Consider the following 25,300-nt stretch of genomic DNA (forward strand, 5'->3'; position numbering starts at 1 on the left):
CATAGTATCTGTCCTTTTTTTGATTGTACATTCTGATTTCCTTGAATTCTCAGATATCATTATGCTCCATCTCAAGCATATGTATTGCACATTTAATTCTTCCAGATTTTCTGCAACCAAATGACTGTATTTGTGAAATAGCAAGTGTCTTTTGATGGTAATGTCCTTTACAGAAAGCAAATAATGCTATCTATAATAATCTAAGTAATCAGCAATAATCTCAGTAATCTGGTAAAGTCTTCTTCTTTACATTTTGCTGCCCAAATCACAAGATAGAATGCCATGACACATTTCTAAAAACCTAGGTTTAGCTTTAGTCATAGTTACTTTTCCTTCATTCCATTCTAAAGTGAGTATAAAGGTCACACTGTAATTTCTGGTAGCAATCAACAAGTAGTAACCTTGGTCTTTTTCTGTATGTGTAGTTGAAACCATTCAAACACCAAAAGCAGATCATTAGACTCTGTTTTCTTATTTCCCTAATCATGCTCTTTCAGCCTTACTTCCTAAAGTAACAAAACTGATGCAAAGCTCTGGCCACACTGAAACCCTCAGTGCATGTGTCCTCAGCAGTTCAGTAATTTTTAAACCCAGTGTACAAATTCAATCAAATTTCACAATGAGATTGCAAAGATTTTTTTTTTTTTTTAATTTCTAATGTAGATGGTGGGGAAGGAGAGAGAATCAGGCTCAAAAGGTTAACATCTGCTGTAGTTTGATCCTGCTCTCTGATTTTTAAAGCTAAACAGTCGGTTATCACTGCCAGAGTTCACTGCAGAGGCAGTCTGAAGGAAAAAATGGCAAAAAACTGTACAGGTGTAAGTAGAGATAACAGAAAATAGTGTAAACTCAGTTAAAAAAAGAAATATCAGCCAAGATGCAAAAATCTGTAGACAGCCTAGCTTCAGTCTGTCTGGTCTTCAAAGAATTTCTTGTTCCAAATACACAGAAACCAAATTTTTTACAGACATTTTATATGACTATGCTTCTGTATGAGATATTTAGTATTTTCTCTATATATCCTTAGCTGATTTTGGGGAATCTAAATGAACCAATTAATAGTTCTATGATTAACTGTATTATCATGCTCTATCACAGTACTCCAGTATGATTTTTTTCTCAGTATTGCATATCTTACGCCTATTGGTGTAGAACAGAGTTCTGCAAAATTATGTGCCTGTACTTCATAAACAAAATCAATCATAAAAGGGCTAAGAGAAACGATAGAAACATTTTTAAAGCAAGAACTTGGTCATATGAAAGCAAGAAAGCTGAACTGGACATATCAGCTGTGCACAAAAGCATTGCATGAGAGAGATCCAGACATCATTAGAGCATCAGTCACTCTCAGACAATTCTTCTTTCATACTGTGTTTTTTAATATGACTTATTTTGTTAATGAAACAGCAATTGTTATCCTTTTCTTTCTGAAGATTATTCACGTCCCTCAGATTGTGAATGAACAAGGACAATGTAAATCTGTGAGATCCTAAAAGTAGGACAGGAAAAAGTCCAGCTCATTGTCATCTTCCTTTACCACAGAAGAAAAACTTATGAACACCCCTTTTAGTCAATCTCTGTCTGGCCACAGCTGAGGAAACAACAAAGTCAAACCTTTGCACAGTTACATCTACTCAGGTCCATATCCTACACACAACCTTGGTACCTCTTGAGCAGTTTACAGAAGCTCCTAGTGCCTTCCAGCTCTCTTTCCTAGGGAGGGAGAAATGCAATCTGAATCCATGAAGTTACATGTGCCTGCATGTTCTGATCCAAATGGCTCTTCCTCTGAGTCTGTGAGTGAGTCCAGATGCTTTTTTTAATTTACACAGCTGTTTTTTCAGTTCTGAAGTCACTTCCCTCCCCTAATTTATGGAAAGTAATTTGCTGCCACCTACCAGCACAGTACAAAAATTTTGAGAGGAAGTGGAGGGCATATTCAGATACATTTAACAGTTCCTCTGCAGATGTGTTTAAAGACTTTTAGGGTGGAGGGGCATATTGCCTTTCATTTTGTCCTTAATGTTTTCTCCTAAGTTAAATAGTGAAAGAGAGAAGTCGTTATTACTTTACAGTTGAAAGAGCCACAACATATTGATACTGCTTCCAGAAAAAGCATCAAATGATACTATAAACCTTCAGACAGTATTCAATACTTGAAATCAACTTTTTCATAAGCAACATATTATTGAAATGCAGATCAAATGAAGAGGAGGCTGGAAAACTAATATTTTTCCAAAATAACAGCTGTTAAAAAAGCATTTTATGATGTCATGCTAAACCAAGATGTAAAAGCAGAGAAGTTATTCATGGATTCAGTTGCTATTCTAGAAGAGCTTTCCATGCACTCTGCCATACAGCAGCAGACTGCACAGAATCTTTACTTTGTTTTCAAGACTGCAAAAAGGGAATGCACTGCTGAACCAAAGGAAAATTAAACAGACTCGTTTACCTTTGCCAATATTACCATCTAGGATAACTCTGGAACACCACCATCCACTGCTAGACATTTGATTTCTATTTAATAAAATTTTTTAAAGGCTTTTAGTGTTCATACTGTTTATGAGACTCTTCTTTCTAACGACTATTACCGATATTGGATATTCTGAAACAACTTCTTTTTCATGTAGCTATTTTCACCACTCACTAAATATAAAACATGGAGCTGTTCTGTAGGATCTAAATGAACCCTGCTTGGTGAAGGCCCAGCAGAGAAATGTAACTTTATTCCACCTTTTACAGAATCCTGATTCTAGATTTCAGTGAATCAGAGCTGACTTGTTTGAATTTTGGCAAATTCTCTTCCTTCTTTTTCACTCAGGTTACATCTATGTTATCTCTTAACAGTAGTGCAAACCAGACTGTAGTGAAGCTGAGAATCTGTCTGATAAGCTGTTAAAAATATGAACTGAGGCTCTGAAAAAATCCCAGAATGATGGACATAGGAAGTTGATAAAATAACAAAGAATGAAAGCATGGCTACCATGAAAATCACGATAATAAACAATCTCTGGGTAATCACAGTGTTGAATAATCAAACTATACTTTATTTCAGAAATATCAAAACTACATTCAAGAAAGCTAAAATCTTCAGTTACTGGAGAAGCAATAAAATAATCTACAGAGGAATGTCATGCCAATTGCAATAAGAAACATTTACAGCACTGCTTCTGTATAGCATGCATACTTAATCAAAGACAGAGTTAACGCAACAAAAAATGCTATGTGTTAACATTTGAAAACTTTAAATATAAAGGGAAAACATGAATAAGAAATTTTGGTAATAAGAAAAAATATACGTCCAAAAATCTTTATTAAACACTGTACAAAACAAAATATTGCACTTTTAAATCAGACAATAAATATCTACAAAAGTATCTTACAAATGTTTTATTTTAATTTAAAAAAAAACGGCTTAAACAATCAAGACCCATTGCTGATTTTAAAGGTAATGATCAGGAATATCCTCTCCTTGCAGTCAGCCCTGGACTCAACAGTCCACCTTAAACATTTTCTATACAGTAGTGCTAACCTAATTTTCAGTGATGCAAACCCTGTGCAGGAATGCTGGGTAGGAACTGCTCTAACAGCACACCTGCTCGCCAGCCTGGAACAGCTCAGTGGTGTAACACAAGAGCCAAGTCAATGCAAGCACTCAGCCCTCCAATATGAGCAGTAGTTTGGAAACTACAAAAGAAAAAAAACATTTATTTTCTGCCTCCTGTGGGGTTCCCTCTGCTTACAGCCCAAATCAGACAATCTGCAATATGGAAAATAATTTAGCCAGGAATATCATAATAAGAATTTATCAACTTGCAAAAGACTCAGATGGTTAATGGTCATGATGAAAAGTCATCTTGATGGAAAACTGCTCAAAATAGGCTTCTTTCACTTGTTTATCTTCATAATTAATAATTCCTCCTTGGACATTTTTCCCCATTAATGGAGAAAAATAAAATGATTATTCAAGACAGGAAATCTGACAGCCATGTTTGGCCAGTTATTGGCTCCCCATTTGACTTGATGTGCAAGAGAACAATGATCACAGTTTCCTTCACAGCTCTGACAAGGAAGCCTTCTGTCTAATTTATTATCAGTACTGAAGTGTAATCGTGCCAGAACTTCAATCGTACTTCAGAGACTGGAATTAGAATAGAAACAACAAAAAATGACACCTCATTTATTCAAAACAGCTTTGAAAATTGTATTAGCATCTATAGTGTCTTTTACTGCATACACATAAGTACAAGCATGAAAAATTGAATGTACTTCTGTGTATCCATCTCACAGCTAATATCGGTAAAACATATCCTGTGAGATCAACCCTTCAGCTCAAGCTGTTTATGAAAATAAGGTTGCTGCCAAAAATTTTACAACAACAAGCCACAGCTTCTATAAATTTAAAAATTGTGTTAAATATAATAAAAAAATTGAAAACCTAGGGGTCAATAGTTGCTGCAAAATTTCTCAAAGTATTTTTGTGACATTTTCTCTTAAGGACAGTAAGCCCTATCTGCTGTTTTTAGGTAATGCTTTTTTCCCCCTGATAAAATTATAATGTGATGGCCTGTAAAATTTTACAGATGATATGCCATGATCTTGCTAATCCAGAAATGAAAATGTTTAAAACATTAAAAGTTCCATTGCAAAGAGTGAATAATAAAAGTTCCCAGAAAAAATATCCTGTCCAGCACATCAATCTGTAATACTGTTTTTTTCATTAGCCCCACGTTTCCATTTAATTTTACAACTAATGTCTCTTTTACAAGTATATACTTCAAGCATGTTAGATTAATGGACCTCTCTTCTCATCTCTTCACTGCAGCATCATGAACTTGCCATAGAGGACTTACATTTCTTGACATGATTGACAACATCTTTGTTTGTAGGTGTCTATCAAGCATAACTTTAGTTGCTTTACAAATGTACAGTAGTGAGTTGTATCCTTGCATTCGCCTTCTGAAAAATATATTTAGACATTACAAGGCTTTATAATGAACAAAAGAGAAACAGCAGAACTTGTCACTGTAATTGTAAACAACTGATGGATTCCTGGTAGCTTTGTAATTATTTTACTGTGCATTCCTAGCAACAGTGAATTCAAAGCTAAACAAGGTCACAAGAGGTGTGATCTCACTGCATTCATTTACTTATTGTCTGCTTCAGAACACTACCCCATCTTGGAGGAATTACCAGCTTGCTCAGAGACCTGTGAGTCACAACTGGCACAGTCATGTAGGGAAGTCTGCAAAAAAACAACTTCCTAAATATCCTGTTTCTAAAAGTGCTTTTGAGGCTTTAATATCAAACTGGCCTACTTGGAGAAAAGTAACCCCAGGATTATGAAGTGCTCCTTGGAGAGGATAGTTTTACCTTTGATGTACAATCAAATGCTTGCAGAATCATTAGTGTACAACTGTGAGTCACTTTCTAATATAACTGCTACAAACTATTACTATGCTCATATTTAAATAAACATTTACATACTGCCACAGGATGTGACATTGCAGTGTTGCCAGGTCACTGGTCTCTTCCTCCATCCACAATACTGATCAGCCACAGGTTTATTACTCTGTCTGTGTACGCAGTACACTCGTCTTGACTGAAATCCTCTCCCACAGTCCACACTGCAAGGCCTCCAAGGGCCTGTCCTCCAATAGACATCACATGCCTCTGAAGAACAGTTTCTTCTGACAGGAGGCCTGTGGAGGGAAAGAAGTGGCAGTTAAATCTTTGCTTTTTTGCTAAACCCTTATTCACAGAGTGATATACCCGATGCTGGAAGGGGCGTCTGGAACTGATTAACCCACACCTCCTGCTCATAGCACAGCCTACTAGACCAGGATGCTCAAGATCATCTCTGTTTTAAATGTCTCCAAGAATAGAGGCTCCACAAATTTTCTGGGTACCTGTTCCAGTTTTTTCTTATATTTAAGTTGAATTCCCTGGATTTCATTTTGTGCCCATTCATCACACCTTCTCACTCATGAGGGAACAAAGGACAAGGCCCTGTTCCTTTAAACCAGTTTCTCAATCCTGGAATAGAAAGTGTTTTACCTTTAGGAAAACTTAACTGACCCTGAAAACTGCATACTGGATGCTCCAAGTTCTTAGTGCATAACCTCTGCACTCAGGGGTTCCTGAATTCATCCAGTATCTACAAAGGCATAACTGTTACTACCTTCCTTCCTTGTATTTGGTACAAAAGAATTTGCATATTTATACTGCACTGACAATCCTGTACCTTTAAGTTGATTGTCTAAAGAATCTAACTTGTAACTTTGTCAAACTGTTTACCTCTTTCTTTCATCACAAAAAGAGTTTGGCACCAAAGATCCATTACGAAGTTGACATATAAAATGACGATGCTGTAAACCTACAGGGCGGCCTACACAGCGACCAGAGCACTGAAAATAGAGAGAAAAGGGTGAGGGGAGAGAAAAAGAAACAACCAAATTAATAACAACAGAATTACCCTCCTAGGCAGCTACTCAACTACAGCTACACAGCCCAGCCATAATTCTTGCTCTGTGTTTCTCCTTCTTCAGCCCTATCACACCTCAGTTCAGATAAAGCCTAGATGTTTTGGATTCTCTGCATAGAATTTCACCAGGACACTGACTTTCCTGCTTATTTCTAAAGCTGAATCCATTGTCTGCTCCCATAAGGTCATAACCCTACTGCTACAACATTCTTTTTGTACCTCTGACAATCACAAACTTGCTTTGCTGAAACCTGTATCGGGAATGTGGTAACAGTAATTCTAAGTCATTACTTTTCACATCAAATAGTAAATAGTATTGCCATTTAATGTTAATAATGATAAAAATTGTATCAATATGAACACAAATTTACTGCATAAAGGAAGAAACAGAAAACACAGGAAAACTGTTCTATGCACTAAATATTGTGGCAACTGCTGTTGAAGCACATTTATATGTCTTTTTTGGGGACTTCACAAGTACAGCTTTGCAACCTGTGTTCTTATAAGACTGCAATAAAAGCAATATACTAGCTTGGAAAATGAAATACATCAAAATGGCTTAGCTTGTAAAATATACTGAAGCTGATACTCTGGTTTTGGGTCAAGTCTTCAACAAATAAAAGTTGCTCAGATATCACAAAATGAAAAAAAGAACCCAAACCAAAACACACACACACAAAACCAAAAAACCAACCAATCAACCAAAAACCAAAACCCTCAAACAAACAAAAAACCCAAACCAAGATTTCTAATTGACTGGTCTGAAAGGTAATTACAGCTACTGCCACAGAGCTCCTCCCCCGTGCAAGAGGACAGACGTTCAGCCAGTGGTGTTATGACACTGACACACTTTTACAATATATGGAGTTTCAAGACAGACGCTGTAGTTACCTGTCCCTTTGTCTGTACTGGCCCCACTGAACACGAGTGGCCCGTGCAGGGTTTCCTTCCCACAGGCCGATCCCTGTGTGTACAAGCTCCTGGCAGCAGTGCCAGCATGCTGCCGTTGGCTTTTAGTTGTTGACATGTGAGTTGTCGATGGCGGAATCCATCGCCACAAGATGCAGAGCACTCAGACCACGGACCAGCCACCCACCTACAGGAGGCATAGACAAATTTATAGCAATTAGTGCAAACTTGCTGGTAGCTCACAGCAATTGTTGGCAAATAAAAATCAAAAGAACCTGTCATTGCAAGTTTTGGATGTGAGAACACTTAGAATCAGCTTATTCAGTTAAGCAAGATCTTATAAATGTGGTTAACTGATGACTTAGCATATATGCTAATAGAAATTACACTGCCTGTTACCATGCTAGGTAAGCCCTACAGACCCTGCTGGATGTGACATTTCAGAAGGAAGGACAGTGTACTTCTCCATAACTTATAAAATGAATGGTACCAATTTATTTACTACTAAGGTGACAGGTGTCATAACTCATCCAAATTTATTGCATGGAGATCTTGCTAGATGATGGCTCAAGCAGAACATGTTACTTATTGATCAGAAGTTGCAAAGATTTAGTCTGTCTTGGCAGCTAGGAACAACACTGGGTAGGCAGAAGGTGGTAATACAATGTATTTAGTTGATCTTTTCATAGATCTAGGCTAGAAATACAGAATGGGACTTCATGTGTAGCACAACTGTGATAACAGGAAAAATGTTCTATTCTCTTCAGCAATTACTCAATTTTCTTACAGTCAAGCAGCCTATATTCCTTCAAGGAAGACTAATCTTTCACAGGCTGCACCCTTGCATTTCTCTCTCTTTTAAAGTGCAAGTATTTTTGCAAACATTTTGGTGCAGCACATGCACAGCAAAGCACAAGTTAAGTACATACTCAAACCCTTATATTTGCTTAACTGTACTTCTCTGCTGTGACAGAAAGAAGCCATTAAACACATGAAAAACACTTTGAATAAAAAGGGCCCATGATGGCACTGACTGTATGTTTAAAGTCTTTGTAATTCTATGGGTACTTTCTAAAGAGCTGCCTTGGGATGAGAAGGTTGTGCAGAAATCAGTAAGTGTGGAAATGGGAAGTCTGGACATTTTGCACTTCCCTCCCAGGCCAGTAATCACAGGGAGAGGAGAAGTTACAGGTACCAAGAACCAGACACATGGCTATTTTCTGTATTTTCAGGCATCTGGGATGCTCCTGTATGGAAAGCATGGAATGCTTCACAAAAGAGAAGCAATGTATATGTTAGCATACATGTGTAACTCAAGGCAGAGCTAATTATGTTACTATACACACAATTCCCTTCCACTGGCAAATACATAAAGCCAAATTAAAAGCAGAACAAATCAAAGTATTTTAAAAGACGGTTCAGTGCCCATTCCGTTTAGCCACATGAAACAACTGATTTGTTTTCGTTGTGAATACTCCGGGTCCAGTGATTAAGTCAAGCCCTGCAATTCACTGAAAGGCATGACCTTGCTCAGGGGAGCACCAGGCCCTCTTGTATCCTCCTGTCATCTGCTCCAAAAGGCTGGAGTTTGAGAGGGAAACCTGCAACTGTGTTTCAAACTATTGGTTCCATTTCAGTATCTTTCCACTGGCAAAATGTTTGCTTTCTATGGGCTGGCTGGAGTTCAGTCTCACTATTTAAGATGATCTGGTTTTTGGCTGCTAATAATGAAATATAAACAAATTTCTTCTGATATAAATCTGTTGCTATGTTTTCTCTATTTAGAACAGAGTTAGAACATACTGGCAAGATGCACTCCCACAATGTCAGTTAAGGTTTTAACACTTCCCTCCCAACATTTTTCGGTGAGGGACAACTCCAAAGTGTGTGCATCCCTCACAGATTTTTACTTTGCTGACAGTGACGGCCAATTCCTTAAAGCAACAGAAAGCACTTGTTTTGAGGACTCCTGTAGGGTTTCCTGCTAATGACCTAGAGCAACATCTTGTTGGGCTGGAATGCTCAGTGCAACTCAAGTAGTCTCAAGGTAAGGTTTTGCCCTTTGGTTGCTGAGGTGTAGTTGTCTGCGATATAAATATTTTCAGCCCCGTGATCACAAGGTACCTCAGCTGATCTGGTGAGAAAACTGGCAGGGAAGGGCATGCGAGGAGCACTGTGCTGAATGGTATTAGAGACAAATGAAGCATTCCACAGCAATCATCCTTCTCAGAGCTCTGTTGGCACAACTGAGAGCAGGTGAACACAAAGTATCCTGGCTGCTCTAAACACCAAGAGTTTTCTCTCTGTAGGGTGGCACAGATTCCACAAAAGTAACACATCACAGTGTCTCAGAAAAATCTCCAGCTTAGCTTTTGAGGTGTGATAGCAGCAGGACTTGTTGCAGCAGCATGAAGACACACTCTGATCTTATTCAGCTGAATCAAGTGTTTCCCTCCTTGCTAGTGGATCCACTTTCACATCTCTCATGCTTCAGGGTTCATGATGAAACAAACCCCAAACTTCAGACTTGGAGTACAAACACAGAAATTTCATGGAAAAACACAATTTCAGGAGGTTGTGAGTGCATTTTAATACACATAGAGCACATGGAAATAGAGTACAAAGGAGGTTACCTGGCAGGGCAGTCCTCTTTGTTGCATGACTGGTGAATAATCACTGGCTTTTGCAGCTCTCTGCACTGGGATTCGTTTACTTTCTGTTTCTCTGCGTTCATGCACTGTAGCCCTCTGGAGCGGGTTCCTGAATGCCCACAGCTCGCAGAGCAAGGACTCCACTCAGCATATTCCCATGCATAATCTAAGAAATGCAATTGGAAGAAGTGTGAGAGAGGCACTGTACCTTGTAACTGTGTCACATTTTGATTGATTTGGCAGCATACTCTATAGGCTGGACAGATACTGCATCCTCTGTAGACAAGCAAATATTTCAGCATTATGAAAAGGGATCATGAGCCAAAGTAGAATTTAGTCCTACTCAGCTTCCCCTCAAGTTCAGCCCTTACCTATGAGCACAAAGCTCTCTAAAAAGCAAATGGGATCAGCATATGTGCATATGAAGGGCAGAACCTGGCTCACAGTAGGAACTGAGGAGCTTCTTTTAAAACTTTCATAACATTTTTATATAATGAGCAAACTAAAAAGAGGAAACTATAAATCAGGCTCTCTAGGTTTCCTGCTGTTCTACAATAAGTTTATTCTGAAGAAAACTCATCTTACTCCAGACACCTCACATAATTTCAGGATTTAAGAAAATCCTGTACTAAACTACAGAGAAGTACTTAATGCAAAAATAATTTGCTACTGAGGCATCTGGTAAGATGAAAAAAGGAATTTCTTTTAAAGAGCGTTTTATATTAAAAACCGATCACTTCTGACAATTACTACCTTTATATTTAGTCACAATTCCACACTTACCCCTTCCTCCAAAATTTTTTTTTGACACTTGGTAAAAGATGAAGTACTATGCAATATTGACAGATCTTTATGTGATCACAGAAGGAGTCAGGTTTTTCTATAATAACCAAGAATAATTGATAGCTACCAGCTGTGTCCACAGGCTCACTCTTCCAGCACATAATGAATTCTTTAACTTATTGTTTTTCAATGTTTCCTTATTACTTCTGGGTTTCTTAAAATAATACAGAAGGGCCTTTTTCAAAGTAGAAATAGTTAAATTTACTGACTGTAGGTATGATGGAGAGACTGTATTGTTTGTTTAACTAGGATGATACTGCTCAGAAGTGCCCTCAATATGCCTACTGTGCAAAAACCACCAAAGGAGATTATGCAGTCTCACAAATGCATTGGTATTGCCATGATGAAACATTTACGTAAGTGTCAATCAGAGTTAAAGCTCACAACTACAAAATGAAATCACCCCAAAATACTGAGCAACCTGGCTGGGAAAGGGGATTGGACAACACTAAAGCAGGTGGAGAGTTCAGGACCTGGCTAGACCTGTTCAGAAGTTCTAACTGTAGCGAGCTCTAGATTAGGATCAAGGAGGACTGGACTTATTTTTTGATAAATTCTACTAGAATATTTTTCTGACTCAGTTCATTAATATTTTTACTTAATTTTTATTTTTAAAATAAATTTTTTGATCATAGATACGTTTAAGTAAAATTACTTTGCAAATGTAACTGACTCTCTAACCCCAGACATACCAGAACCATCCTCACCCATGAAACAGTCACTGAGAATACCCTTATACACAGCACAGGGGATCTGATCCTACTGCCTGAGTCCTTCACACCACAAGCCAAACCATATTGATAGGGTAAGAGATAAAACACATACAGAACCTTCGAATTTCAACAGGTACTCCTTTTTAAATCTGATTTGCATTCCCTGGGAATTGACTGGTCAGAATTTTTTTTTTTTTTTTAATGTCAAAGGGAGTTTGATGCTTTGTTGCCAGACTCTTAGGAGGATCTAAGTTCCTAACTATAACTGGGCTTTTAAAAAGACAACGTAATTAATTTCTAAAATATTTAAAATGTTTAAAGCTTTATAACATGTTTGCAGATACAGACGATTGTCTTGCTGGTGCATATGTAAGATTCTTCTCAACTTCATCTATAATCCTCAGTTGTACATTTTATAACCTACCAATGTGGTTTTGTGCAAGTGCATTACACTGGAGAACATTACAAGATAGTCTTGAAAACTTAACATGGAAATCAGTGAGTGTGCAGTGTGCCCTGGTACACTGATATGTTTAAGGGTGACTGCAGTAAGATCACTACCATACTGATTGTAATGATGCTGGATTACAGCAGTTATATTAAAATTATTTTGATCATAATGAAGGTATTTCCAAAGATAACCTCAAAGTCAGTTTTGTTTCAGTTTGGTGGGCTATCACAGCAGCAATTTGTATCATTTGTTGAAGGAGAAATGCCTGCCTGATTTAAAAATGTTTAAGCAGAAGAGACCCATTCTCTCAGCTTCTCAGATACACAAGTAAGAAATCAGAACCCCAACATGATATTTGGATACACATTAATTCCCATATCCAACTCTGAGTAGAGGCATTGTCTATTGACTAAATGGGACTATCCACATATGTGAAGTTAAACATGTATTTGTGAATTACTTTCAATGCACAAAAGCAGGTTAGTTTTCAGGAAAGTCTCTACAGAGCGAAAGAATATATTTTAAAATTCAAGAATTTGTCATATAATTTTCAACAAACCTTCCTTCTTGACATTTACCCAAACTGACATTAGTTTTGCACTAGCTGAAGTCCAACATTGGAATTGTCCAGCAAATTGACCAGAGTTGGTGTTCACCTCTAGGATACGACCCCCAACCAGGGTTCGGTATTCCAAGGTCTTAACTTCCTCAACTGGACTATCTCCAAAAAGCCAGTGGACTGTGTGTCTGTAGCTGGGCAGCACCGGGCAACCTGAAAATCAACAGGATTTTAGCAGGTTTTCCTAGACACACTGAAACGTTTGTGAACAAGGATGTGTGACTGTGTGATTCTTCATAAAAGACATTACCATTCTAATTAAAAACAAGCATATGCATAAATTCACTGAAGTCCAAACTATGGCCCAAAATCCTGACTGCTCCTGGAGGGATATCAGGTCTGTGGTAACACTTACCACACTTCTTTATATTTTCCCTTTCAGTAGGTTCTTATAAACTTAACTTATATACAAACAAAGTGGATGGGGGGAGCGATTATTTAAATAAAGATTTAATCTCAGACTCTGTAATATGCAAATAAGTCTGTAATTAAAGAGTTTTTATCTGTTTGGTGAAAGGAATCATAAACACGTTGAATAAAATTGCTGCATTTTCACTCCATGGCTGCAACCAGGAATGCAGAGGCCTTCATTTAGACAGGGAAAAAAAACCCAAACATTTCTAGAGCCCAGCTGAATCCCCTCCCACTTTTTTCAAGTGAAGCTCAAAGAGTAATTATGCAGCTTTAGTGTCACAATGAGTCACCTCAAGATGTCTAAAAGGTCACCCTTCTAAAATATTTTTTGGAAAGCTGAATAAAAAAATTACCATGTGTCTTACTCTAAGGCTTCCTCTGTGATAACAGAAAGCTGAGGCAGAGTTAGGAAATCCAGGTGGTCACCAAACCTGGACTCTTGGGACTTACACTCACTTTTTCCATGGGCCCCCCTTCAACTTAATGAAATAAATAAATAAATAATATAAATGACAAAGCAGAAAAGACAACACACCTATTCTTAGCGGATCTCCAGGTACCACAGTGACATTTGTACCAATTCCAGATGCCATTATGATACGCCTTCTTCTGCTTCCCTTTGAGAATTGAGTGCTACTCTCTGTAAATCTTTGTTCTGTAACACAATGCATAAGATCTCTTCTTACCAAGAATTAAATCGTGATGCTAAAAAAAATTTATCAAAATATCCAGCATGCTAGTTATGAAGCAGGATTAGTAGCACTTTGCAATTCTTTAGGATCAACTTCATTTATGCCCATATAGCAAATAAACTTCAGATATGTAAGCAGGGAAACACAGAAATTATTTGTTTATGCAAGTTTCTACATTAATCAAATTTATTGAATTTATCAGAAAAATAGGCCTGTAACACTTAGTGTAAAAACAAGATTTACAGGATGCATTTCCTGGTTTTCATGCCAAGGTTATTTATTGTTTCATTACAAGCCACTAACATACAGAAATTGTAAGAAAAATAATTCTCTCAGAGGAATTCTCTCAGGGCAGTTCCTCTGTTCTATGAGATGGAATTCAGACAAAGTGCTACAACAGAAAAAAAGAAGAAAATCTTTTAAAATCTCATTATGCACACAGATAGCATAATGTATGCAGAACCAAATGCCTATCACTATAGCAACTCCTCCTTTCTATCATATGCTGGCAGAATAACTGCCAAAAATGTGGGCAATCTGTCAGTAACACACAGTTCTTACCACTTAGTCAACAATTCTCTTCTAATGAATGTACATAATATCCATGACTCTTCCTCCAGAAGAGTTTAAATGCCCTGCTACATTCTAACCTCTGTGGGTTATTTTACATGGGTTAAACCCTTTTCCTCAGTGTGTAATGTCTGTACGAAGCCTCCTGCCTGTCTGTAAACACTGGGACAAAACAAGTGTTCACAAAACCAGAGTGATGCCAGTTCGACAGGCAAAAAACCGGTTGCCATGTCAGGCCTTAGGAACTTTTATTGGAAAGGCTGCACAGACTTTGTGCTTCTGCTGGACTGCCCTCGGTCAGGCAGTAAATGCTGTAGCCAAGACCAAAAACTGCTGTGATGTTGTTTTAGACAACACTGAGTTGGTGCAATCTGCAAATCCTGACAGCAGAAGTCCTCCCATTTCACCGCAGTCCTGCACAGCCAAAAACTTGCAGAATTTGGCCCTCTCCTACCTGCTCCAGATTTATTTAAACTAATGTCATGTGACCAGGAATAGAAACAAAGTTCAGACTCCTGTGAGCAATCTTCCAGTCACGTCATTGTAATAATATTCCCCTCTGGAACATCCCAAGTTTTCATGTACTCCAGGAAAACTGAAACCAGGAAGGCAGCTTCAGCCTACACTCATCCTCAGACAGAGACTCATATTATGCCTCTGGAACGTCTTCCTCGGCCAACAGACCCAAACATGTCCAACCTGCCCTCCGTGTGTGCCCAAGAAAGAGAGCTTTGTAGCAGGATTGGCCATGGGGAGCTGTGCTGCTCTGTGTACAGCAAAATAGTGAGAAAGCTCATCTCTAGAGCCAAATGATCCATTTACTGGAGTGATTTGCAAGGCAAGATTGTATTATACAGTGTTACATTATTAATCTACTTACAATAGGGTATTCTATATGGAGTTTTTCTTTACATTTTCTATTCTGAGAGTCAGCAGTTCACGTTCAGATTTTTTATTTCCATGTCTCTACATTTTATTGGCCTCGATAATTAAAAACCCCAACACAACAAACAAAACAAAAACCAAATCCCAAAACCAGTCTTTGCTTTCCTTTTCCTGCATTTCCCTGCAGATTTTCTTAATACTGAAGCCTGCTCTGTTTCCCTAGATAAAAGCACGGGGAACAATGTAACATGACAGTGGATTTAATTTCTAATGTGTCAGCTGGTTTTAAGGGCTGATATTTGTTGCCTGGAATCAAGAAGATGAAATAACCTTGAAGTGAAGAGTCAAACTGTCTGTACACAGATCCATATTACAGGAAACACAAAATAAAGAACAGATCCCAGGGAGTCAGATGCAATCAAAAATTCCAAATTCCTAATAAAGTGCTAAGTATCCCCCCAACTATTTTATTGTTAAATTTTGATTATAAAGTGTCTCCCTGTTGTTATCAGTAAGGAATTCTCGTTTAGCACTTACCAGTTATTTGGAGAACAGAAGCAGCTTCAGCTTTTCCGAGAGCATTAGTTGCTCTGCAGGTGTATATTCCTGCATCTTCATAGGAAACATTCCTCAGAAATAAAGAGCCATTCAAAACCAAGAAAGAATTGATTTGTAGAATGTCTTTCTTCTTCAACCATGTTACGTTTGGTTGTGGAACACCTTTAAAATGCAAGTAATTAAAGCATTTATTGTGAGAGATAAACCGTAGGGTTTATATTGCTAACTGATACTGTAACATCCAAGAATCCCAGGTTTCCATTGTCATTTCACAGGGGGGAGAACCAAAGTAACAACATTGCAGCAAAACAAGCACTTTTTACACTCACAAGAAAACTTCTCAGTTGTGAGCCTTCCTAGTAATTCAGCATCCCACTAAGATTAAAGGTTAAAATTAAAGTACTGTAAAGCCAAGCTCACAGACAGCTTTAAAAACTGCTACCAGTTCTACAAAAGCAATGTGCTCTCGTGTCTTGCTGTTGAACAAGATGTGAGACCATTAAACCCAGTCAGGACCAGCTGATGTAAAGATCTGCACAGACCCTCTACATTCAACTTGCCTCTCAAAATACATGGAGGAAGAAATGAATATTCCATTTCTGATCAAAAAGAAAGAAAAAATAAATGGAGAAAAATATTTCTATTAAAGAAAAAAAAAAGGATGTATTTATCAATTAGATTAGAAAATACATGTGGCAAATTTATGCCAAAAAACTCCTGAAAACCTCTCCAAGTTGCAGATGTGATCTATCCACCAAGTAACAACAGTGTGAAGAGAAAAGAAGAGAAAGAGGGACTCAGTTGTTAAGCAATCTCGGTTATCATGGCATAGAAAACCAAAGGCTATCATCATTCCTGCTGTAACTCTTGAGCTGTGAGAACCTCAGCATTTGAAGATAACTTTTCATTTTAAATTTTAATCAACAAAGTACTCTGGACATTTATTTTTAATGAGATGATTTTTCCACTGGCACAGTACCAGTGGGAGGACTTCTACTGTTTTACATTCCTCAAACATTTGCCTTAAAAAGATATTTTGCTAGTTGGCAAATCAGACACCTCATTGCTTGTGCTCTGGTTGAGCTGCTGCAGCAGAAATGCTCTTTCCAAGTTCCAAAATCCTTGAGAAGTCACCGGGTAGGTTGATGTACGTGGCACAGTGAGCAGCCACAGAGGTGCACAAAGGTGCAGGCAAGAGACAAGTCAGAGCAGATAAACTGTCTTTCATTTGAACTCTTTTTCTTGCTAAATACAACGGTCAGTGCTCACTGAAGACTACCAAAACAGGTTCTGCTACAGAAGCCGACCCAAATTTTGGACATTTGGAAGTTCCAGCCACATCCAATGCTAATTCAGACTCCTCTCTTCACAGATCATTGTGCAGTATTACTTTACAGATGATGTCTTCATGATGTGGAATGGCCTTCAGGAACAACTTTAGCATTTCAATCACTGGCTTAGCACTTCCAACGCACACCTCAAGTTTTTCCTTTGCTGTAATAGGAACCAGACATATTTTTTGGAATCTGCTATTTCACAGAAGGAAAAAGCTCCCCTCGCCATTTTGTCTAGAAAGGCAGCAGAAACACTCTTCTGCACAATCACAGATTTTATTCTAGACAATTTAGCAGCTGTTCGGTGCTTTTAAACCCATGTAGATTTGTATTTTACTGAAGGAAGCTGCATAAAACAAAGTATAGATCTGCAGAGTGCACAGGGGTCCAGCCTATTTTTCAAGTTTCCAGCCTATTTTTCAAGTTTCCAGAAAAAGCTTTATGCCACTTTGAAAAATCCTTTTGGAATTAGGACAAGGTCTTGTTTTAAGGGTCTTTTTTCCATTTTACCCCAGCTTTCTGGCTAAAGTGTATCATTCTCAGACATATTTTTCCTTTACAGTGTACTTTCCATGGCCATTCAGGAGTATATAGTTACTATGCAGATGGGCTGAGGAGGTGGTGTGAGGATGCTGAGCTGTTTAAGGCCTAGAGGTTTGCAGCCAGACTAACCTCACTGGCACCAAAACCCAGCAGAGCAATCAGAGCCAAAAAGAAGCCAGAAGCAGCACAATTGAGATGGGACTAAAGTAAAAAGGTTTAAAGTCAAATTCCACAAAACACAAAAACGTTTGGAATGGTTCAAGTTTAAACTTTTAACCTGAGCGTCTATCAAACATCAGCCCAGTATCACCCCGGGACACAGTCCTCCCTCTGCTCTCACAACAGCATTTAGAAATGGAGCTCATTCCAGGGATTTAACTAAAGTAAAATATTTTTCTTCCAAACATGGTTTGTATCCTAGAGTTTATCCCAGAAAAATAGCCATGTCTCTATTCTTCTAGCCATGTCCCATTCAGAGATATGTAGAGCCTTTTAAAACCTTGACTGGAGTTCAGTTTGCAGAAATCTGCAGAATAGCTTTGCCACTCATTTAAGTTCAAAATTGCCTCTCTGTCACATACCTTACACTCGAGTTATAGCAAATGATTCCTCTTTGTTTCTCCAAAGAGCTGTATATGTTTCTCTTTAGGGGAAACAAGCGAGTAATACCCCCCACACACGAGTAAATCAGGCCCTTACTCAAGTGAGTAATGTGAGCACATAAACATAAACTCGAGGTCTGAGGAGCAGAAGTGCAGCCAGAGCCCTGCACAACAGCCCAGCAGCCAGTCCATCTGTCATGCACAGTGAATGCACCCAAGTGATCTTTGGGGTGCTGGCACTTACAGGTAAAGAGCCTGTGTGTGGGGAACCCATGGAAAATGATCAGTTAAATACATCACAGAAAAAAACCAACACTAACGCATTATACACAGTTATCACAGGCTGTCATTTTGAAGTGGAGTTGATGTTACCTGGATACCTCTAGGGTACATCCATAAAGGTGAGCTGTTTGAGCTGAAAATAGTAGTGGGGATAATTACAACACTCCTCCATCGTACTTTAGCCAAAACTATCATGAAGATTTTTATCCAGGAGCTAATAATTGTTATGTGAACTGTGTGCTGAGCCCCTCTGAGCTGGCCCCTTCACAATAATTTTGAGAACCCTGCAAGATTTTACACTTCATGGTTCTATTTTTTTCCCCAAAACTTTTTATTACATGGATAAGAAAAACAGTATCACTATCTGAAAGTGAGACTGAGAGATGTTGGATTATCTTCTTAAAAACAACTGGTATTTGCAATTAAGCTCCTTCTGTGGCCTTTTCATGGGCTTTTGGTTAGGTTGTCATTAAGAGTATTAAAGCAAATCCTCAGCTTGAGCACTGAGCTAAGGAATAACAGGAAGATTCCTTTCAGAGAACAGTTTGGGGACTGATTACAGGCTGAAATAGAGCATGAAGGGATGAGAGGGGAACAGGACTCTGCACACTCTGCAGTCAGGACACAGATGTACATCAGAAATCAGGGGCCTCTAACCTTTGAGGGGAACCCAAAACTACAGGGCACAAATGCAACATGAATCTTTCAGAGTTGTGCATCCAGAGAGAAATCAGTCAGAAAAAAGGCTGATGGTACAGTGCTATCACATCTCCTAAGAGACACCCTAAAAATGGATTAAAGAGACAAAGCTAGAGAAGAGAGATCCCTGTAGCCCAACTCCTTTGCACTCCTAAGCAAAGCAGCACATGCATTTCAAGGTCTCTGGATGCTTCAGCTTATCTGTGTGTTCATACGGCCAGTGAAAAATCCTTTAGTGCCATAACTCTCATGAGAAACAGAGTTCTTGTTTATACTCTCATTTCTAGAATTCCTATCAGGAGAAACTCTTACTGTTGGAGGACACTTACAAAAAATATTTTTAGGTATGCCTTTACCTTTTAGTTTAACAGTGCTTTGCATTAAACTCCGTCTCATAACCCACCAGAGAGCACAACCCCAATCACCATTAGCACACTTCAGGTGGAAAAAACTTCCATCATGCAGATTTTCAGTGCTTCTCCTTTAGAAATTAGACTCCATATTTACTGCTCCCGAGATAAGATTTTTCCTTCCCTACTGGAATGCAGCACTGCACACTGAGCTAAGTGTCATCTATCAGCTCTTGTGAGAAAGCAGGCAAAGTACACAATTCCCACATTCCTCTAGTGACAAGACTCTTACAGTAACACTGTGAAAAACACCAATTTTCCTACAGAGAAACTGCAGGACAGAGTTCAAGCACACCATCAAAACACTAAAAAACCCTTTTTTTTTCTCTAGGTAAGTAGTTAAGGCCTAAAACCTCTTTACCCTTTAGTACTCATGTAAATAAAACCTTAAGAGTTTTAAGTACCGTTTTCTTATCCAAGTAGAAACTAAACTAAGCAAAAATAAGCCAAACCCAAGTTTTTGTTTTCTTTTATTTTCTTAAAGGACCTGAAATTATATTTAAGCTTTGGGACATATTTGTAGGACTTCACAGAGGAGTTTGTCTTGTGCACAGGGTTGAATTCTACTGCGGATGGTTAACTCTCCCTTACACACAGGTTGATTTACACAGGGACTTTAAATGAACAAAAATAACTTTCACCCTATTTTTGAGAGCCTTTTCCATCACAGAATTGTAGCAAGAAGACTTTTAAGCTGAAGAATTCGTGGTTTGATGCCCAGACAGAATGGAAAGGGGAAGAGGTAGGAAATAGCCTGTAGCCACCTTTGTTTCCTTCCATCCTCCATCTCCAAACAGATGCAGCTGAGGATGATCCCAAAGGTACCAACTCCCCAAAATGCCAAAGGTTCAGAGTCCCTGAGTGCAATATAGATCTCAGTGATTCAAATGGGAGATCTATCACTGGATTCAGATAATAACAGAATCAAACAATCATTCTACAGCTCCAAACCAGGAAAGCACTTAGGCATAAGACTAAATCCATTCCTATCAGGGAATGCAATTAAACACATACTCAAAATTAAAGATGGTTGTTATTGTCCTTCATTGACAAAGATGCATTCCTGAACTCAGGCCTTCTTAGTCTTACAAAAACCTTAAAAATGCAAATCTTACTGTTGCAACGGATCTAAATCCTCTTAAAAATTTCTACTATAGACCTAAGTGGCTATAAAACTTTAAAATTAGCTTAATCTATTTTTCTGACCTCAAACACAGGTTATTTTCCACTAGTACTGGAGCAGATCTACGATACTCAATGTTCCATGAAAAAAGCCATGAGTGGCCCTGAGACAGCAAATGTTATGGAAAAAAAGTCCAGCTCCGGATAGGACTGCAAAACACGTGTTTAAAAGAAGGGGGGGGGGGAAAGAAAAGGAATCTGCACTATAGGGTGCCCTTAAAATATTCAGTGTTCAAAAACAAATTTCCTCCAACCTTGAAAGCCCTGTGAAATATTACACACCATAAAAATCTTGGCCTACTAACTAGTTGCTCTAAAACATTGGATATGTCTTCAAAAATTTTTCCCCCAGCTATGTAGAATCTCATAAAGTATTCTGTATTTCCCATTCAAGAGCAAGGCAGAACTGTGCTGGCACAAAGCACATTTCACTGCACTTCACTAAAAGTTTACCTGATTTCAGAGGCTAAATTTGCATGTCAACTTTCAGAGGAAACACTTCTGCTTTAGCAATACACACAATGAATGTCATCTGACTATTATTTACCCTACACTCACTAACACCTCCAGTGCACTTACAAAGCAATTGCTTTGACTGATACGTCTTCATATTTTCTCTCATAAACTGCCTTCATATTCACCTGAATTATGGTCAGACAATCAACTTCTAGTGAACCCTAAAAAGCCTAAACCCTGCTGCTACTGAAATTACCAGTATGAATCTTGCCCACTTCACCAGGAATAACAGCCTTGGATAGAGCACCAGCGTGAGACATTCTGGCACTCGGTGAGATCCCCCAAGCTGCCCTCTGACACTGCCCCTTCTCTCACAATCTTTAAAAGCTATTACCTCTCCTGCTTCCTACCAGCCCCTCTTCCTAGGTGGTAGCAGCATCTGGCAGGATTTAGATATTCTTACCGACATCTGGTGACCTCCTTAGAGGGGTTCCCCAACAAGACCCCTTCTTGTCCCACTCTTACTACAGCTCTGTCGGGTTCTGTTTAGTTCTCTGGCTGTCATCTCAAAGAGAACTTGATCTTTTTTCCAGCTGCAGAAGTTTAAGGCTAATATTTTTCAAAATCAGGCACTTAAAGCAAGGCAACTAATGATTGCTAGACTGAATTCTGTAGTCGACCCCCAACAACGACTTGGTTGGTGTTCATTAGGGCAGTTCCACAATCCAGCACTGTTAGCAGAGACTGTTTTGCCCAACTGTGGAAATTATACTTTCACTTCACTGACTAACAGTGCTATATCACCAAGGACTCAGACATTTATCATCATAAAGTACATACCCATGCAGGGACTTGGAAAATATAATTTCATCAGAAATTAAAGAACTACAGAGGAATTGCTACCCTTCGTTAGACCTGAAGTCCAATTAAAAGCACTTATTGTCCATTGATGGGTACCTGGGGATGTGTAGGCAGACTACAAAAGTCATGGCACTTATTGAATGACCCCTCCTCAATATACCTTCCTATGTTCCAGGACCAGAAGTAGCCCTCAGACCATCAAGCCTACTTCCTCTAATAGTGCTGTCCTCTCTACCTCGTCCAGCACTAATATATAGTTTTTGAGATGAGATTAACAAGCTGCAAACAAAACTCACCAGAGCTTTAAGCAATGACCAGTTTATATTTTCTATTCTTCCATCCATTCCCCTGTCATTAGATTTGATTTGCCTTTAGGGCCAGCACCCAGCAAGTGTGCTGGTGTTCCCATGGAACTACCCACCATGACTCCACAGATCTTTCTCTGAGTGACAGTCTTCAGGTACAGACATGTCTATATGTCTGTCTTTAGAATTACTTGCTCTATGTGTACATTTATTCTGCAATATCAATTCAGAACACCCTTTGCCCTCATTTAGCTATTAAACATGACTTGTGTGATCCTGCTGCAACTCTTTGCAGAGCTTTAGATCCAATTAGCCTGTATAAATCTTCATTCTTTAAAGCTGTAGTCAACTAACTGCTCACATTCTTTTTGAGAACTTCTATAAAAATGCTGAGAATCACAAATACTAGCACAGTCTTTGGGGCACCCTACCCTCTCTCCACAGTAAATTTGACCACTTGTTCCTCTCAGTCATTCAATCAGGTGCTAACCAGCGAGCTTGCCTCTTCCTTTACACTATTAGATTATGTTAAACTTTGCCTAGGGAACTTCTTGACAGTTTTTTCGCAAATTGAAGTAGGAAGCATTTGAAATTTTACTGTCATACAACCCATCTTAACTCCCCATGAATTAAGAATTTAAAGGAAATTCCTCCAATTAGCAAAGCCGTGAGAGAAAAAAAAAGCAATGCTGTAAACTATTTCAATTTTTGTTTTCCCCCCTCCTCCCTGAAGTCTGCAGGCTACATCTACATCAGAAAGTAGTGAAGGACCTTAGGAATGTGCTTTTAAAGAGACACAGTAGGTACTGAGGTCCCAAAACACTCTTGATGAGTGTTGGGATGAGGATTGCTTTGGACCACTTGGTGAATCTTGCCTGGACCCTTGGACATACTGTCCATTAATACTGGGAAAATGACAGGCATAGTCCCCAGGCACACCTGAACTGAAAGGCACACCTTTCAGTTTAGGTATATCCAAAGTTTTCAGGTTCCCAGACTGTTAAAAAACACATAGCAAAGCACAATTAAGCTTCTGAAGTACATCTGTCAGTTCTTCCCACTTATGTCTGATCCAAACAAAAACTCTAAAGTAGATGCACTTACTGTAAAAAGCATAAGAGGAAAATATATTCCTTATATTATAAATACTGCCATTCCTTCCTCATAAAATAAATCTCTACTCACCCCTTCAAATTTCTGGAATCTATTATTAATATCTTTTAGAACACACAAAAAACCTAAAAGAAATTAAGAGCCGGAATCCTACGTATTAAACTACTATATTTCTTCACTGGTGTCTTCTGAGGGGTTAAGCATAGAAGACAAAAAATAGCATCAAAGTCACATTTGGAATAGTGTGGGTAAATGAAGGAACAGATGGAAAATCAAAATCTTGATTTTTCTGGACCAGTTTCAAGTTCCAATACTGACACCAAGTAGTTAGTCCACCTTTGTGAAACTTCTGTGCAAAAAGATACAACAGGTTTTGTGTATTTCTCACAATTTTTTATCAGTATGTTATTATTAGAGTGCCAAAATGTATTCATAGGAATGCAGAATTTGGATGAAGATGGAGTTTCTGCTCTTCAAGGCCTCGGTGCCAAGATATTTCAGAGCCTCAATGTAAAGTATAAACAACCTCAGCTCAGTGTGTGTCACTTCCACTCTCTCACCAGCAAGTGGCAGACAACGCACATTTTATATGTAATTCCACTTTCCCCCCTATTTTACTTCAACCTAGAACTTTCAAAGGTTTTACAATAAATGGAGTCTGACAGTTTTAGTTTATTTTCGCAATAATCACAAAGTGATCTTTTCTGCAAATACAATAAATGTTATCCAAGAGCAATTTGGAGTAATCAGTATTGATATTTATACCATGTGTGTTGATTGAAAAGCTCTTGGCTGTAAGAATGGAATATGAATCTATCCAGACTGCCATGAATATCTCCTAGTGTATGCTCGTGTGGGAGCAATAAAAGTGAGTTTATTATAATTAGTGGAAAAATAGTTTAGTTATAAATTGAAAAGAGAAAAGAAAGCGATACCATCAGCTTCAGCAGTTCAGCTAACTTTTCTTAGTCTGTTCTTTGATGCTTTCCTGTTTATTAGGATACACTGCTCTTCAGCATTTCAAAGGCTTTTTTCAATCTCAATGTGATTTTTGGAGTGTGCAAGAAAAGCTTTCAAAAGGACAAAAGAATCAAATCAGTAATGATGAAAAAGAGAAAACCCCTTTACTCAACAGGCCAACACTGCACAGAATATTAATCTTTACATCTTCAATGTGTAGATTTATTCCCAGAGGAAACTATGGATTGAACAACTCTAAAAAGTACTTTAGGTTATTTATCCTACAGAAAAAAAAAAGCCTTCAGAAGTCATTGCAGCCAAGACATTCAGAAGTAATTTAAGAATTCTGCTACTGGCATGGCACTAATACTCTTCACACACACAGACACCTTATTCATTAGATGGTTCATCTTGTGGAGTTTTGTGGACTAGTGAGAGGCCAAAAGATCAAATGTATCTGCATGACACCACAGAGAAATCTGCACGAGTAATGTCTGTGTAGAAGGATCCTGAACAAGGAGAACATGGAGAACACAAAGACTTGGGACAGGTAGAGAAGTTGTCATCCACAGAGAAAACACATCCCTGTCTCTGAGCAATCAGGAGGAAAGGCAGCGAGAAAGAAGTGCTCCAGATCTAGTCAAGGTCTCCCTGACACTGAAAGAAAGGCTCTTACAATTATTTTTACAGGTGACTCTAAGAGATCCTCAGCTGACAGTCACGTTTTATCACTGTCTAACGGCACTTTTGTTCCAGAGGTTACT

The 25,300-nt window shown here is 38.5% G+C and overlaps 1 protein-coding gene across 4 annotated transcripts in view; it reads right to left on the minus strand.

Moving 5' to 3' along the window:
- Positions 1-3,026: 3,026 nt before the first annotated feature.
- The window catches only part of ADAMTSL3 (ADAMTS like 3), a 174,606-nt gene continuing 152,332 nt past the window's right edge, over positions 3,027-25,300 (minus strand). For all 4 annotated transcript variants that reach the window (XM_039390045.1, XM_039390046.1, XM_039390044.1 and 1 more), the window contains 8 exons: positions 15,769-15,951; positions 13,620-13,739; positions 12,611-12,823; positions 10,027-10,210; positions 7,376-7,580; positions 6,298-6,407; positions 5,488-5,702; positions 3,027-4,959 (listed from right to left, as the gene is read on the minus strand). In XM_039390045.1, the coding sequence (XP_039245979.1) occupies positions 4,850-4,959; positions 5,488-5,702; positions 6,298-6,407; positions 7,376-7,580; positions 10,027-10,210; positions 12,611-12,823; positions 13,620-13,739; positions 15,769-15,951 (1,340 nt within the window). In that variant the 3' untranslated portion in view covers positions 3,027-4,849. The remainder of the gene's footprint in view (positions 4,960-5,487; positions 5,703-6,297; positions 6,408-7,375; positions 7,581-10,026; positions 10,211-12,610; positions 12,824-13,619; positions 13,740-15,768; positions 15,952-25,300) is intronic.

Source organism: Pipra filicauda, unplaced genomic scaffold, assembly GCF_003945595.2.
Source record: "Pipra filicauda isolate LSUMZ 115617 unplaced genomic scaffold, ASM394559v2 scaffold7_size6619720_pilon, whole genome shotgun sequence".
Lineage (NCBI taxonomy): Eukaryota > Metazoa > Chordata > Aves > Passeriformes > Pipridae > Pipra > Pipra filicauda.